Source organism: Talpa occidentalis, unplaced genomic scaffold (genome assembly GCF_014898055.3).
Source record: "Talpa occidentalis isolate TD23 unplaced genomic scaffold, MPIMG_talOcc4v2.1 talOcc4.12, whole genome shotgun sequence".
NCBI classification, from domain to species: Eukaryota; Metazoa; Chordata; class Mammalia; order Eulipotyphla; family Talpidae; genus Talpa; species Talpa occidentalis.
Window position 1 is genome coordinate 68,056,875 of NW_023601212.1, and position 15,562 is coordinate 68,072,436.

Consider the following 15,562-nt stretch of genomic DNA (forward strand, 5'->3'; position numbering starts at 1 on the left):
CAGGCACCTGAAACTTTCAGTGGAGTGACATTTAATACTGGCTTTGGTGACAATAAGATGGTGAGGAAATATTCAATGAGCCATCAAGAACAAGTCTCCATCTTCTCAATCATTAAATTAAAGGTTCAAATGTCATCAAAAGCAGTACGGTGGGGAGTTGGGAGGGGGTAGGAATAATGGAAGAAGGGAAAGAAAGAATTTGGGTAAAAGTTTAAAGGATTGAGGAAGTCAAAATGAGTAAAAATGTATTTATATATAGCCATGAAAGAAGTATGTTTAAAACCTAAAATGTTCTAGAAAGAATTATGTAAACTACTAATGGGTTATCTTTGTTGGGGAAATTATAAATAACTTTTTAGGCTTTCTTTTGCACTTTTATAGTACTGCTGGAACATCATTTTGTAAATAATTTTGTGAACATTAAAGCAACTCTGGTTTGAGATACTTACTAATCACACAGCTTCTCTATTCCAGCAACACATATAGCACAGCACTCCAGGCAGGGGCTTCTGGATAGGTAGCCTATAAATCTAATCCTTAAAAATGAAATCATACTTTAACTTCAACAGGGCGGCAGGCTGTGAGTACAGTGATAGAAACTGACAGCCTAGACTTTAAGCTAGAACATCCTAAAGGACCCTTTTTCTTTCACAGGGAACAAAGTAGCCAAGTGGACTGTAGAGCAAGCACCTTCTCTGGAACCTTACAGGGACACTGCTTCTGCTCGTACCTGAGGATCTGTCCCCACAGATGGCACAGATGTGTTTAACCAGAGACCCAGGGCTAGTGGTTGGGTAGTTCATGTTTCCAATCCCGGGAAGCCCTGGTAAGGGCTTGATGTCCTCTGAAATGCTGACGCTGTTGACCACATTTAGCTGCAAGAGAAAAATATACAATAAAACACAAAACCAGGATAAGCACAGTCCCTGAGGCTGAAAGCAACAAGGACATCCTTGAGAAAAAGCAAGTTCTATTTTGAGAAGTGGTTTCAAGTGCAGAGTATCTAAACTGCCTATATGGGATATGAATTTAAGGGGGAAAAAAGTGGCACAGAGGAACTAAATCATTTCTAGAAGCCAAAACCTAAACTGGAAATCACAACACGTCTCCACCAGAGTGCAGTGCTTTTATTCATTTTACTCATGAGTTTTATTTGAACTGGAAATCCATACAGAATGGCACACTGAGGATGTGTCAGCTGTGTGTTTTTAAATTTTCTATTAACTATTGACAGCAGTCCTCCAAGACAGGCTACAGCCCTCAGGCCAGAGACTGAGAGTCCAAGAAAGCCAAGGAAAAAAAATTGAAAGTCCATTCATTTAGTCAGTCAGCAAACATTACCAAGTGCTCTGTGCCAGGCTCTGGGTTGCAGAGATGAGTAAAAGTGCATGCTCCAAAGGAGCTCACAGTCAAATAGAAGGGAAGGCTCCTGTCATGGTCATCTCCATAGCCCCACTAAAGATGCTAAACCAAATGTCCAAACCATTGCAGTAGCACTGACAACTGGTTAGAAAGCCCCAGATGGGTGTTTGAATTTGTCTCTAAGGACTAGACTATCGTCCTGTGAAACTTTAAAATCCACACAGCCAGGGTCTCTGTGCTTTGTCTTGCTCATGCCTGATGTGGGGCAGGCACATGGCCAGGCACTCCTCACCATTCCACACTCCCCAGTGCTCCTGCAGGGATGACAGAGACACTGCTACCTGTTCTGTATTCATCAAAGGAAAGAAAGTTAAATAAATATGAGAGTCATCTAATCAACAGCATCTCTGAGCGTCCATGGTCAACTTCCGAGACACTGAGAAGGAAGAAATAAAATCGGGAGATCTGTCTCTCATTCTCCAAAGAGCACAATCTCATTGGGGAGTAAGAAACATGCACCAAAATTAAGGACACATATAATTCAACTCAACAAAGGGGGTGCCAAGTCGACATGTGTGTAAATGTTCAGTAGCAGCATCTGGTGAGTAACTGGGCATTTCAGGGAAGGTCCACTGACTTCTGTATGATGTATCTGAATTCCAAATCATATTGCCTCACCAAAATGACCATAATACTCAAAGTGAAGCCAGGGTAGGATTTCTACTCTCTTTGAGGCCTTTGAGACAGAAAGAATGATCAATAAAACATAAAACAAAACAGAGCCTCTTTGGTTCCTTCTAACTTGCTAGTTTTTCAATTCACTGAACAAATATTTATTAAGCACAGGAGGTGGGCAGAGGCTCTGGGCTAAATGCTGTTAGGGATGCAAAAAGAGGAAAGATACAACCTTCCTTGCTTTGAAATCAAAGTCACTGGGAATTTTTAAAAATTGATATGAGGTGTGATGGGAGAGTCTCTCTCTCTCTCTTTTTAAAAATTTATTTATTTATGCATACAAGAACTGCAGTACAGGCCAGAGGTGCAGGGGGTAAGAGGATTCACCAGAGACAGAGTGGGGGGAACAGGCAGACTGACTGAAATACACTGTTGAGAGGGACGGCAGGCGAGTCAGGAGAGGTCTGCTGCGCAATGTGGGTAGCTCCCTGGCCAGGGATCGAACTCATGTTGCAGTGGCTGCCAACAGCTTCATAGTGCTGAGATTTAACCCCTTGTGCCACCAGAGAGGCCCTCCCCACACTTTTTTATACAAGACTAAGAGAAGACATCAAAGACGCATCTCCCATATTTTATTTTGGTGTGTTTGGTGTTCTCAACCCTGGGTGTTGACCTGGGAGCTTTAAGAAAACTGATGCTTAGATTCCACACCAAATTCAGTAGGTGTGAGGGCCACTGGCCTTATTGCTTCTTTAAGTTATGAGGTGACACTAATGAGCATCCAGGGTTGAGAATCACTAGTGTTGTCAAAAGATCAGCCCTGGAGTCACATGACCTGGGATTGACCTCCCCCAGTTTGCTCTTAAAGTCTGCATGTCTTCAAAGAAGTTACTTATCTTCTCTGACCCTCTGGTTCCTTGTCCATAAAATGCAATAGTTTACTTGCAGAGTCCCTGGGAGAATTAGAGCTAATGATGTGACATGCCCAGCACAAAGTAGGTGTTCCATAAATGGCAACTATTGTCATTCCAGTATAATACAGTTAATTCAGACAAGAATGGAGAGTGTTTACTGTGAGTCAATACTCAACTATGAGCTAGGAATCTTGCAATTAGTAAGACCATATCCACAAAGGGGATGAAATAATTCCATGGGAGATATCAGAAAATCATTCAAGGTATATGATGGATTTAGATGCATGTTAATTTTTTACAGTTAGGTGAGGGGGTTTCTGTCAGTATGAATTCTAAGCAACGACTTTCCTGAGTGCTTAAAGGATCTAGATCTACTCTATAAAGTGGAAGTAATGTGGGCTAGATGACCCCAAAGAAAGAACCCTCTGACTGGCCATGGCTCTGTTCCCCAATCCTCTGATGGACAAGAAACTTTATGAGAATAAGGAAGAAGGCACTTTGGAATCAGGAGACCCTCACCCACCTCCCTGCCCTCTCTGGTCTCCAGCGGGACCAGCTCTACTACCCCCAGGCACAGCGATCAGAGAACAGTAGTTACTGTTATTGGTGCTGCTAGCATTATTGTGTAAGAACAGTTTGCTCTCTGCTAATTAGCTATTTTAATCCTCACAACAACCCTATGAGGTCTTCCAGTTTCTCAAATGAGGAAATTGAGCCTTCAAGTGGTTTATTCATTCACTCACTCCCAACTACTACAGGGATGCAAAAGGAAGAAGAGGCAGGTGTCACCTCAAGGACTTGATCTTCAAGACAGTGGTCATCAGTGAGATGAAAGTCATTTGGGATAGTTTAGGAAGGAAAGATCTCAAGCAACTGAGATTAGGAGAGACCTCCAGAAGCAGATAGATCTTGAGCTGGGACTTGACAGACTACAGAAGTGGGTAGGATTCAGTTAGATCAGTAGTGGGCAAAGGACTTTGGAGAGCAAAGTCCTAGAGGGAAGCCCAGGTGCTGGTGTCTGGTGGGTAGAAGGGAGATAAGGCTGTGAGGTGGGGGTGACAGAACCCGAGGTCTGATTGCCTGGCTAAGGATTGTGGATTAAACTGGGAAAGCAATGAGAAGCCCAGAGAGGTTTGGAGTAGAATAATGATGCTTGAACTTCTGCCTCAGTGAAGTCAAGGAAGAAGCAGCATGAGGGAAGACTAGGAGACAGATGGCCAAGGCTACTGTGCCTGCCCAGGCGGCACCTCCGCAGGTCTAACATGCTGGGCTAGAACCCAGACTCCTAGGTCACCAGTCCTTCTTCACCACATTGTCTGTCCTGCATGGGGGACACCCCAGACTTCCCTGCCCTAGCAGCTTCCTGCCTCTCCTCCTTGGTGAGGAACCCCTGGAGGAGTCCCCCCAGGTCTAAACTTATAGCACCCTCCAACATGCCTCCTTGTGAGCCTGATGCCAGGGGAGCAAACGATTGGCACAGGTGGGTGTGTGCTGTCTTCTCTGGGCACAGAACATTCAGAGGAGACGGAAGGCAGCCACCAGAGCATGAGCCCATCAGCCGCTGACCCCCAGCCCCCCAGCAGCAGCTGTCTTGTTCCACTAGAAGCAGCCCCGCTGACACAAGCATTTTGGAGCAGTCCTTACCAGGTAACTCTGCTCCCTGAGAACAGAATAGAAGCACTTGACTGATCTACTTCCCTTTACAGACAAGGCCAGGGACCTAATGCGTCCTGGATTCCCTGGAGCTGTCACAGAAGATCGGGTCTATATATCTGAGCTGTTTTCATCTCAAATTATTCCACTAAGGCAGATTTGTAGCCAGTCAGTCAGGCTGCAAATAGGTATTCCTTTCCCACTCCTTCAACCTAGTGAGGGCCTTCGCCATGAGGAGTAAGAAACCTGGACATCCAACCAGGGAGAGCAGTCCTGGGTCCAATCTAGCTCTGTCCCTTCCTTGCTGTGTGATCTTGGCCAGGTCACTTCTCTTAGAGGCTCCATTTCCCCATCTATAGACCAGACCAGGGGTTTTGAACTCAGAGTATATGTGCAGAGAGGTCAAACAAGAAGACTATATATCTCTTGCCCCCCGTTCAACCTGATGTTTTTATTTGACACATATACTGGGCTTCCAAATATACTTTATTTTTTTTTAAAGATTTATTTTTATTTATTTATTTATTCATTCATTCATTCATTCATTCATTCATTTATACAAGCAGAAGCGCAGGAGGGTGAGAGAATTTACCAGAGCCAGAGCGGGGAGCAGAGCAGGCAGAAGGACCGAAGTACACTGCTGAGGGGAGCAGCGGGCGGCAGGAGAGGTCTGCATGCCATGTGGGACCCTCCTCTGGTGGCTGGGGAACAGCCGGGGATCGAACCGGTGCTGCAGAGGCTGCGGGCAGCTTCGCAACCCAGCGCTCAACTGCTGCACCATCGGGGAGGCCCCCAAATATACTTTAATTTGGAGAAAAGTCTTTATGGTTTTTTTTTTTAAATCATCAAATCAGATGATTGTTAAGGTCTATCTCAGCCCTAGCACTAGCAATTTTCCTTATCTAAGTATTCTTTATAAAAATACAAACATTTGTGGGCCTCCCCTGGTGGTGCAGGCGGTTGAGGGCCGCACTGTGAAGCTTTCCGCAGCCTCTGCAGCGTGGGTTTGATCCCAGCCAGCCAGCGAGGGTCCCACATGGCGCAGCAGACCTCTCCTGTCTCGCCCGCTGCTCCCCTCAGCAGTGTATCTCAGTCAGTCTGCCTGTTCTGTTTCCTGCTCTGTCTCTGGTGAATCCTCTCACCCCTCCCACCTCTGGCCTGTACCCCGGTTGTTGTATAATAAATTAATCTTAAAAAAAGAAAAAAAATCTTAAAAAAAAAATACAAACATCTGAAAGGATAATAATGCAGTTGTCTATCACTACCTTAGCAGGAAGCAGCAGGGACAAAACTCAGATGAGGCAGCAGGGTTCAGAAGGGAAGTAAGGAGCGTTTCATAGACCATTGGGGCCTGCTTCAGTCCAGCCAAACAATAAAACAACACATTTACAAATATATAATATTATATACACATACTCAAACACACACACACACCCACACACTCAGGAAAATGTGGCCGAGGTCATTTTGTCTGTAAGTTGTATAAATATCTTCCCAATTACATATTTTGATATTTGGTCTTTGGAAACTGCTCACTCCACTTAAATACTTGCCAGGACAAGGCTGAGTCTTACACTTTTTTTTTTTTTAATCTGTAGTGCCTGGTTCAATGAATGCTCTTTGCAATGAATTTCTCTAGTACCTTTCAGCAACAGAGTACACCTGAATCAATATCACCTAGATGCATAAAATATCACCAAGGTACAGTAATAATAGCAGTAGTAATATTTATAATACCACCTTACTGCCCTAGAGCACTGAGATCCTTAAGAAATGATTTTCAAACCCACGTCTCCTTTGATATTCATAGAAATCCAGTTAGGGTAATCAGGGCAAATATTTGTCACCCCATAACAGTGAAAAAGGAACGAAATAGAAGTAAGTTATTAAAGAGGTTGATGAAAGGTTATACAGTCTGTCTCCAAATTCTCAGTTCAGCAGTCTTTACCACTCAAGACTGAAAATCCAACAAAAGCAAAAGGAAAAGGTCAGATGCAGGAAGACAGCACAGAAGCCCTCCCTCCCCCTCCCCAGGTCATACTCACCCAGGCCCACTCAACGCTCACGCTCACAGAGGGAGCATGTCTCCCGCACAAGTCCCGCTCACACTCCGTCCTGGCCCAGGACGGCAGGCTGCATAGGCACAGTCTACTGCTCAGAGTCCCACTCACCGTGGCTCACGTTGGGGGGCTTTCGTCCTGTGCCATCTAACCAGGCAAAGTGTCACGGCTGTGTGGTTCGGGAGCCCAAGCCCACAGCACCGTTTAGTGTCCAAGGCTGCCGTGCTTCACCAGGGCTTGGCAAGCTTAATATAGCTCCCCAAGCCAAACTTGGCCTCTGCACACAGCCCAGTTGGCCAGGCACAAAGCTTTTAGCTGACCTTTCAACCTCAATCCCTCTGTACAGACATATGGTCCAGGAATAGCGGCTCCGCCACTCACACGGCTATGAAGACAAATTTATTGGCCAGGTTTGGTTCCACTGGACTAGAGCATGATTGCCAAAAGCAGCCTTGGAGAAACTGTCTTCGCCACTCCCTGCCCACCAGCCCTTCACCAACTATCCCCTCACCCTGTTTTATTTCTTCATGGATCTGATGATGACTCTCGGAAACTATCTTGTTCATCCGCTTGGCTTCTATCTTGCCTGTGACAGGGTCACTGACATGACGACTAACACTAGTCTCCCTTTCCAATGCTGACACCCCCAACCTAGGGCAGCAGCAGCCCATTTCTGTACCCAGCAAGTCCTCATAGGTAGTTACTGGAATCAGTGTGAGTGCCCCTTGCAAAATAGGACTGCTTCCCACAACGTGAATGCACCTTTCTGTCTAACCTCAGCTTAACCTGCCTTCCAGAAGCCATCTTCATGAACATGAGTATCCAAGCAAACTCCCCACATTCTGGAGGGTCAGGTATCACCAACTGATTGCATCCATCCCCAGTACCTCCCGACCCCCTCCCCTGATGAGCACGGCACCCTCATGGTATACATGACAAGGGTGACAAGGCATTTGGAGGTCCCGCTGTGCGTCCCCTTTGGCTCTGCCTCCACCCCTATGACAATCATTAAACGTACACTATGGTTGGTTTGCAGGATGCTCCACACTCCCCCACAGGCTTCTGAGGTGCACTGACTGCTCCTCTTTGAATCCTGGGACCAACAGGAGGATCAGGAATCAATGATTAAGTCAGCACACTCCGAGGCAGGAGGTAAACACAGGTCTTGGGGCAGGTGACTTGGGCCTAGCCTGACTCCGCTGCTGGCCGGCTACTTGACATTGGACACTCCACGAGCTCACTGAGCTTAGCTACTTCATTTGTGCGGTGAAGGATCTGGACAGCCTTTGTGCCTCTCAGCCACAGTGCAGCGATTAGAATCTCCTATGAGGCACTGACAACCTTCACAAGGACCAAAAGATGGGGTGGGGGAGACATGTGTACCACGAAAAAGACTGTATAAGTGCATTTAAAAGAACTGGCCAAATGTGGCCCACAGTAGTCCCAAGTTTAGCCTGTGGAGAGCTTGAAGTCTTCTGAATTGAATGGCTTCCAGATTGGGGATAGTTCCCTGCCCCCCCGGAAGCCCTGTGGACTTACATGCACCCTCCTCTGCTCCCCTGAGGGATCTGTCTGATGAATCCCTACACTGGGTGAGCATCTCTAATCTAGAGACTGCTACATTTCTGAAGTCCTCACTGCCTCTAAAAGTCTGACTCCACAGACTTGTGTGGCTTTGTTCTCAGAAACTGAGCACCTCGGATGTCTTGAAAGGGACTCAAGGGACAGCCCCTAAAGTTCCCTCTGGAGTAGTGAGAAATGCTGATACAGGCAAGGCCCTCCCCTTCTCCAAAACTGTAAATTCAAAGGTGACTTTGGGGCCTAGTGGGTAAGCCTGTTGTGGTAAGCTGCTGGTGGGGACAGGGGAAACCCAGGGACAACAGTGAGATACCCACACAGTGGAGGGAGGAGAGTATGGTGCATGGGGGCACTGTCCCTAATTCCACTCTCTTCCTCATACTTGATCTGTGTCTTTGCATACTGTCCACTAGAATAGGCACAGCCTATTTTCCAGCCCCGCCAGGCCTGAAGTCACCACGTGATGCTCTGAGGGCACAGGGATTAGTGGACCTGATGTGAGCAGAGACTTTCTTGTGCTTCCCTGATTTAGTTTGGCCTTTTTCATTGAGGTGAGATGCTATGATGAAAGCACACCCCAAGTCCCCGCTGCTCCTGTAGTCTGGGACAGGAGGTGCGGACTGGCACCAGCCTGCAGCTTGGCCACCCAAGCCAACACAGGAGCTTGTGAGTAAGAAAAAGAGATTTGTCCTCTATTTTTGGGCATTTGGGTTGTTTCCAAAGCTTAGCTATTGTAAATAGTGCTGCTATAAACATAGGGGTGCAGGTGCTCTTTGGAATTGATATGACTGGATCAAGAAGTTGTGGTACATATATACCATGGAATATTACTCAGCATTCAAAAAAGATAAACACATGCAATTTGCAGCAACATGGATGGAGCTGGAAGGGATCATGCTCAGCGAAATAAGCCAGAAAGAAAAAGAAAAATACCGGATGGTCTCACTCATCGCAGGAATCTAGAAAACTTAAATAAGGGACCAGGAAATAGAATAACTATAAGAATGTGAAAATCAAAATCAACAAACAACTATGAACCAGAGACACTCTATGGGGGGTGGGGGGTGGGGAGGGGAGGGATTGGGGTCAAAATAAGGGAGTTGCAATTGTATGGGGAATATAAAAATAAAATTTATTAAAAAAAAAGAAAAGGAAAAAAGAAATTTGTCCTTTTTTTTTTTATAAATTTTATTTTTATATTCCCCATACAATTGCAATCCCCTTGTTTTGACCCTAATCCCTCCCCTCCCCGCCCCCCACCACCCATAGAGTCTCTGGTTCATAGTTGTTTGTTGATTTTGATTTTCACTTTCTTATAGTTATTCATAGAAATTTGTCCTTTTGTAGGTCACAGCACTTTGGGGATTGTTTGTTATGCAGCGTTGCTACAGCCATAGCCGAGCTCCACAAGAGAGGCGGGATGCTGATCTCAGTGTGACCTGCCAGAGGAAGTAAAGGGCGCTGGCTATCCACTAGGTGCCTCAGATGGATGTCACATGGTATCTGCCATGCACACAGCTGTCTTCTGTTGTAGTAGAAGGTGCGGTTTCCTTCCTGCATTCCCCCAGCTTTGTCTCTACCTCAGAGGTGGCACATATGTAACATAGGCTGGCTGCCCTGTTCTAGATTTTTCCATGTCCATAATTGCCTATTTTCCCTCCCAAGTGTAAGCTCCTGGAGAGCAAAGACCAAGGCCTGACCATTCCTGTGTCCTCTGGAGCATGTAATAGGGCACCAGGCACTTCGTTCACTCAATGAAAACCCATTACTAAACTGAGAAGAACAAGTGGAGTCCACACCTACAAAAGGGGCCGCCCACCTGAAGACACCCTCATGGAAGGTCCTGCAAGAGAAAGGTCTACAGAGACACCCAACTCTCCAGCAAGCATCCTGGCCTGTCACGTGCTAACTTGGCTGCAGGGTCAGCCTGTGTGAAACTGTGAGTGGCTGAAAAGTCCTTGGAGAGGAAGGACACACCTACCTGAGAGCTGGGTGGGACAACCAAATTGATTCCTGGAGGGGCTGCCAGCGCTCCTGAGGGTGGGCCCATGGCAGAAGTGATGACTCGGTACGGAGAGCCCAGGGCATTGAGAGGGGTCCCCACCACACTCAGAGTCCGCGGGGCACTCACTGGGGTGTCGGTGTAGCTGGGGTGACTATCCATTGGCTTCCCAGTGGACAAGGCTGCCGACGGGCTCAGGGACGTGGCGCCGGAGTGGCCAGGAGAACCTGTAAGGAGAACATAGGTGATCAAGGTTAGGGAGCACAGAGAGGGCACCTGTGAGGACAGAGGCCCCCAGTTTTTGTTTCCTATGTCTTACCCCTCCTTCCAGCTACACCTGCATACCTGTGAACCCAAGGAGCTCAATCCACATCAAGTTGGCAGAATAAAGGCAAAGAACCAAAGAGGAAGATCTGATATAGGACAGAAACACTCACCTATGTGTTAGTTCCCTGGCACCCTACCTGGAATTCACCGTGGATGGAGTCAGATCAACATGCAGGGGAACACTTGGGCACCGCTGCCAAGTCACCGTGACCTGACCACTCAGGCCAGGCCAGACAGACAGAGAGGGCAAGTCAATACCTGTGATGCTGTGGTTTGTAATAAGAAATATGTATTGGTGTTTATTCCTAATCCCTAGAACACAGCTCCTAAATCCCTTGGAATTTCCTAAATGAGAAGAGCACCAGGAACACCTTTTGTTCTAACATTAAGTCTTTGACCCCAGATCCTGACACAGGACTCCTAAAGCCCTTGTCATTTCTTGAGTGATAGGTGTGTGCTTTGTTCTAATAAAACAACTCTGGGGGTCTCCCTGTGGCGCAAGGGGTTGGGCACCACACTATGGGGCAGTCCACGGCTTCTGCAGCACGAGTTCGATCCCCAGCTGACCAGAGAGCAACCCACCTGTCTCGCCCGCTGCTCCCCTCAGCAGTGTATTTCAGTCAGTCTGCCTGTTCTGTTCCCCATTCTGTCTCTGGTGAATCCTCTCACCCCCGCATCTCTGTCCTGTACCCCAGCTCTTATATGCATAGATAAATAAATCTTAAAAAAAAAAAAAAAGACACCTCTGGGTGGGCCGCCACTGAATGGGGCCTGGTCACCAGAAAGACCCAGCCTTGATTAGAAGCTTGGGACTTTCAGCCTCACACCCCATTCTCTAGGTAGAAATGGAGTTAGGGGCTAGAAATGGAGTTAATGATCATTCATACCGTGGGTATGTAATAAAGTCTCCATAAAAATCCTCATAGTACAGGATTTGGAGAGCTTCGGGGTTTGTGGGTACATACACATACCAGGAGGGTGATGCTCCCCAATTCCATGGGGACAGAAGCTCCCACCCTTGGAACCCTTGCAGACTTGCTTGGCTCTGTGTACCTCTTCATGGGGCTGTTCATTGTATCTTTTCTCATATCCTTTAATAAACTTGTGAACATGTTTTCCTGAGTCCCATGAGCCATGCTAACAAATTAATTGGACCCAAGGAGGGGATGTGGGAACTTCTGATCTGTAACCAGTCAGAGGCACAGGTGACAACTAACAGTTGCAGTTGGCATCTGAAGTGGGGCGGGGTGGGTGGGGGGAGCCACCTTGTGGGACTAAGCCCTTAGCCTGGGATCTGATACTACCTCCTGGTAGACATTGTCAGAACAGGTTAGCAAGACCCAGCTGGCATCACAAAGAATTGCTGGTGTGGGGGGAAAAAACATATTTGGTGACCAAGTATTTAACATATTCTGTGTAAAAGGAGAAACACACAGGGGGTGGACACCTGAGCTTTTCTTTCTTGTGAAGGAAAGACTGGGTTTTTCTATTTGCTACCACCCCCCCTTGTAGGAGTTTTATGGAGGGAGCAGCACCCACGCTGCTCCAGAATCCCTGCCTCAAGCTCATCTCCTCTGGGAATGGAGGCAGTGCTGCAGTGAGCATTTATTAAGGTGCATGAGGCATGCCCTCTGCCAGGGATTCAGATGGAATCACACAGTTCCTGATGTTGAGGGTCATGTTCCATCATGACAAAGAGGAAGACAGGGACTAGTGTCCTATTAGACTTCCTGTGTCCATGCAGCTTTGTGTCAATGAGGTCCTTGCTCTCCTGTCCCCGCAGCACAGGGAGAATCAGGATGGCCAGGCCTGGCCTGGGAAGGCAAGTAAAAATGGCCCTGTAATGATTCTGCCTCTGGGGACAGAATGCGGCTGCCACCAGTTTCCATGACTGTCTCTGGGCAGATGATCATCGGGTGCCATTAGCCCAGAGAAGTTGAGCCCAAGTTTCTTTATAGTCAGTTGTAAGTCCAGATAACAGAAAAAAAAAGGGAACCCCAGTGTCATCTCAGGGGCACAGGACGGAACATTCTCTCCGGAAGAGAGGAGCTATAAACCTCCAGGTCTGCAGCCTAGAAGGCTCAAGCCCTAAATCACAGAGCTGTACCCCTTGTAGGGAGGAGGATGTTATGGGAAGGGGGGCAGGCAGGAACACTCAAAGAAATATGTGCCAAACAGCCTCACCTGGTTCAACCTCAGCATCCATGACCCATGTCATCCTCATGGAAGGAAGGAAAAGAGTTAATGCAGGAGGTGGTCAGTAATACCCCAGCTGGAGATGCCACCTGCCCAGTGTGACCCATGCAAAGATGCCCAGGGAGCAAATGCCTGACCCCCAGTGGTTCATTTTTGCTTCCATAGACATCTCTTAATTGCCTACAAAACACAGCCCATTATCCTAAACTTTTGGGAGATGTCAGTGGACAGTAAGTGTAAAGTTGGGAGTAGGACACATGGAGGGATGGGCTCCCACCTCCGGAGGGAACCACACAAAGTGTAACTGTGGAACTACTCTCAACATAAATATCCTGCTGAAAAATTTTCAACCTGGGCTTTCCTGTGGCACCTTCGCTAGCTTGATTAATATCTGCTTGTAGAGAGAATTGTTGCTCCCACATCCAAGGAGGAAGTGACCTTCTGGTCTGTGCCTAGGGAATTTCCATCTGTCCAAGACAACTGCACATAATAGATTGATCCCAAGCGCCTCTGTGCTCAGGACCACAGTGAGGATGACTAACAGGCTGTGCATTCACAGATGAGTGGCAAATAGGTTCAAGTGAACAGTTACTTATGTATCCTGCCATTTTCATGCCTTAACTCATTTAATCCTGACATAAGCCTCTGATGACCATTTCAGAGAAAACTGAGGCTGCCTTACCCCCAAGCTGATCCCAGTTCCAGGTTGATTTGTCTCCATCCCTGTTGTCCAGCATGTTCTAATTCATCCTTCAAGGTCTATCACATGTGTCACCTCCTCCAGAAAGACTTCCTTGATGTTCCTGGTCTGTTCTGGTGCCCTTTTCTGTTTTCTAATAACATCTTATGCTTACTCAAATCTCAGCACCTATTATGCTATATTGCCATAGTTGTTTATTTCCTTATAATTCCGCTAAATGTCAGGGGTGGGTGCCATTTTTGTTTCCCTACCCCAAGCATGGTCCTGGCAGTGCCCAAGTAGTAAGTGGCAAAGGCTTGGTTCAAACTGTCAATCTGAAGCCCACGCTCTCTCCTGCCCAGACTGTCAAGGACAGTAAAGATGATTTGGAGAGCCATACCATCACAAAGGACAAGACAACTCAATTATGAAGGGATTTCAAGCTGAAAGTTCATCTAAAGGAGAGCGGAGAGGGCAGCTCCCAAGAACTCAAGCTCAGAAAATTAAAAATCTTCCCAGCGGACCTCTGGGAAGAACCATTTTAGACTCTTCTGTGGCCCTGGAAGGTTATAACATTTAAAGAGGCCAATATCTACCTTGAGCCTGATACCAAGATAATGTGACAGGTGAGTTAGGAGCCAACCCCACTTGACTGATGGAAGGGGAGCTGTGAATTCCCCTGGGATGACAGCTGTCCTGTCCCCACAGCCACACCTCTGAAGAGAATTCACTTTCCCTTCCAACCCTGAGTTCTAAAAACAGATGAAAGTGCCCTGAGACTCTGCAGTCTTGTCTTGCTGTGCATGGATCATAGAGACTGTGCTTTTCACTTCTGTGCCCCCAGTGGAGACCCCAACTGCAGACCTGGAGCTATGGGACAGACAGAACAGGACTTTGCTGCACATATTTATCAACCCCAGACTCCCCAAGGGGTGGGACCTGTCCTCTGTGACAAGGGACAATTAGGAGGTATTCTAAGTAGTATAGAGGCAAACTTTTTAAAAATATTAATTGTTTCATATGTTTTCTCCTGTTTATATCAAGTGACTGGGCTTCCATTTTTGTACAAACCATCTGCCTAAAAATATCGGATCAATTTAAAAAAAAAAAAAAGAGTCAATTGGCCTAAGAGAAAGTCCAAGTAGGAGGATACTCAATATGTAGACTTCCACCAAGAGGAGCAAAGGAATGGTGGTTAAGAAACATCGACCTGCATAAAAAATAAACATATTATGAACCTTGGAGAATTTACAAGTTGCTTCAAGAAAATAATGTGAGATTTGAAACTTAAGTAAATTGCTATTATTAGTAGTAGTAATAGTAATAATAATAATTAAGGCAATTTAAATATGCCTTGATTACTCAGTAGTATGTTAAATGGTATATTGTTGAGATAGAATAAAAAAGGAAGTTACAGTTTGGTTTGCAATGGCCTTAAAAATGTGATTTATTCTGCTGAATAAACATCAAAGACCCAGAAGAGGTGGGCTATTTTATAATGACATTTTTTTTAATTCCAAATGACAAATGCACCCTACACGAGTGCATTTTGGTTCTTTGCCTCATATAATGACCTGATGGTTCTTCGAAATTAGTAGCTTTGCTTTTAGAAAAAGTGGAAAGCAATGACTTTCATGACAAAAATGTTTCTTGATGGAGGATTCATCCATTCTCGCACAGCTGCCCACAACATTTTATCAGCCTCCTTTCTCACTCCTTTTTAAATTTTTTTCCATAGGACTCATATGGACCCCACTATAGCCAGGACCCCATAGGCACCACAGTTTTCCAAAAACTTGGTTTCAAGTCCAAACCCTAAGTCCTTTTTCTTCCCCCTGGTCCCTCAGTCCAGTTCTCCCCGGCCTCACCTTCTCCCTGGCCCCTCTTGGTCCTCACACCAAGCCTCTGATCAACACCTAGGGAATGCAGGGATGCTGTGTTCCCCAGAGCTCTTCTTCTTGTGCAGGCAATGATTTAAATAAAAATTACCTCATCAAACAGGCAGGGGCCAGTGGACTTCCTTGGCAGCTTCTCTCCCCTTCCGGCAACATACCTAAGGAGGTCCTATTCCTGAACCTCATTCTGCAGTGGGGAGCTGGGCCCCTGTAGCCTCCAG

General features: G+C 46.5%; 1 protein-coding gene across 1 annotated transcript in view; it reads right to left on the reverse strand.

The window, feature by feature from the left end:
* The window catches only part of RXRG (retinoid X receptor gamma), a 29,874-nt gene extending 16,370 nt beyond the window's left edge, over nucleotides 1–13,504 (reverse strand). The window contains exons 1-3 of the mRNA XM_054693912.1: nucleotides 13,450–13,504; nucleotides 10,224–10,471; nucleotides 731–875 (exon numbers count right to left, since the gene is read on the reverse strand). Coding sequence (XP_054549887.1) covers nucleotides 731–875; nucleotides 10,224–10,471; nucleotides 13,450–13,504 — 448 coding nt within the window. The remainder of the gene's footprint in view (nucleotides 1–730; nucleotides 876–10,223; nucleotides 10,472–13,449) is intronic.
* Nucleotides 13,505–15,562: the final 2,058 nt, after the last annotated feature.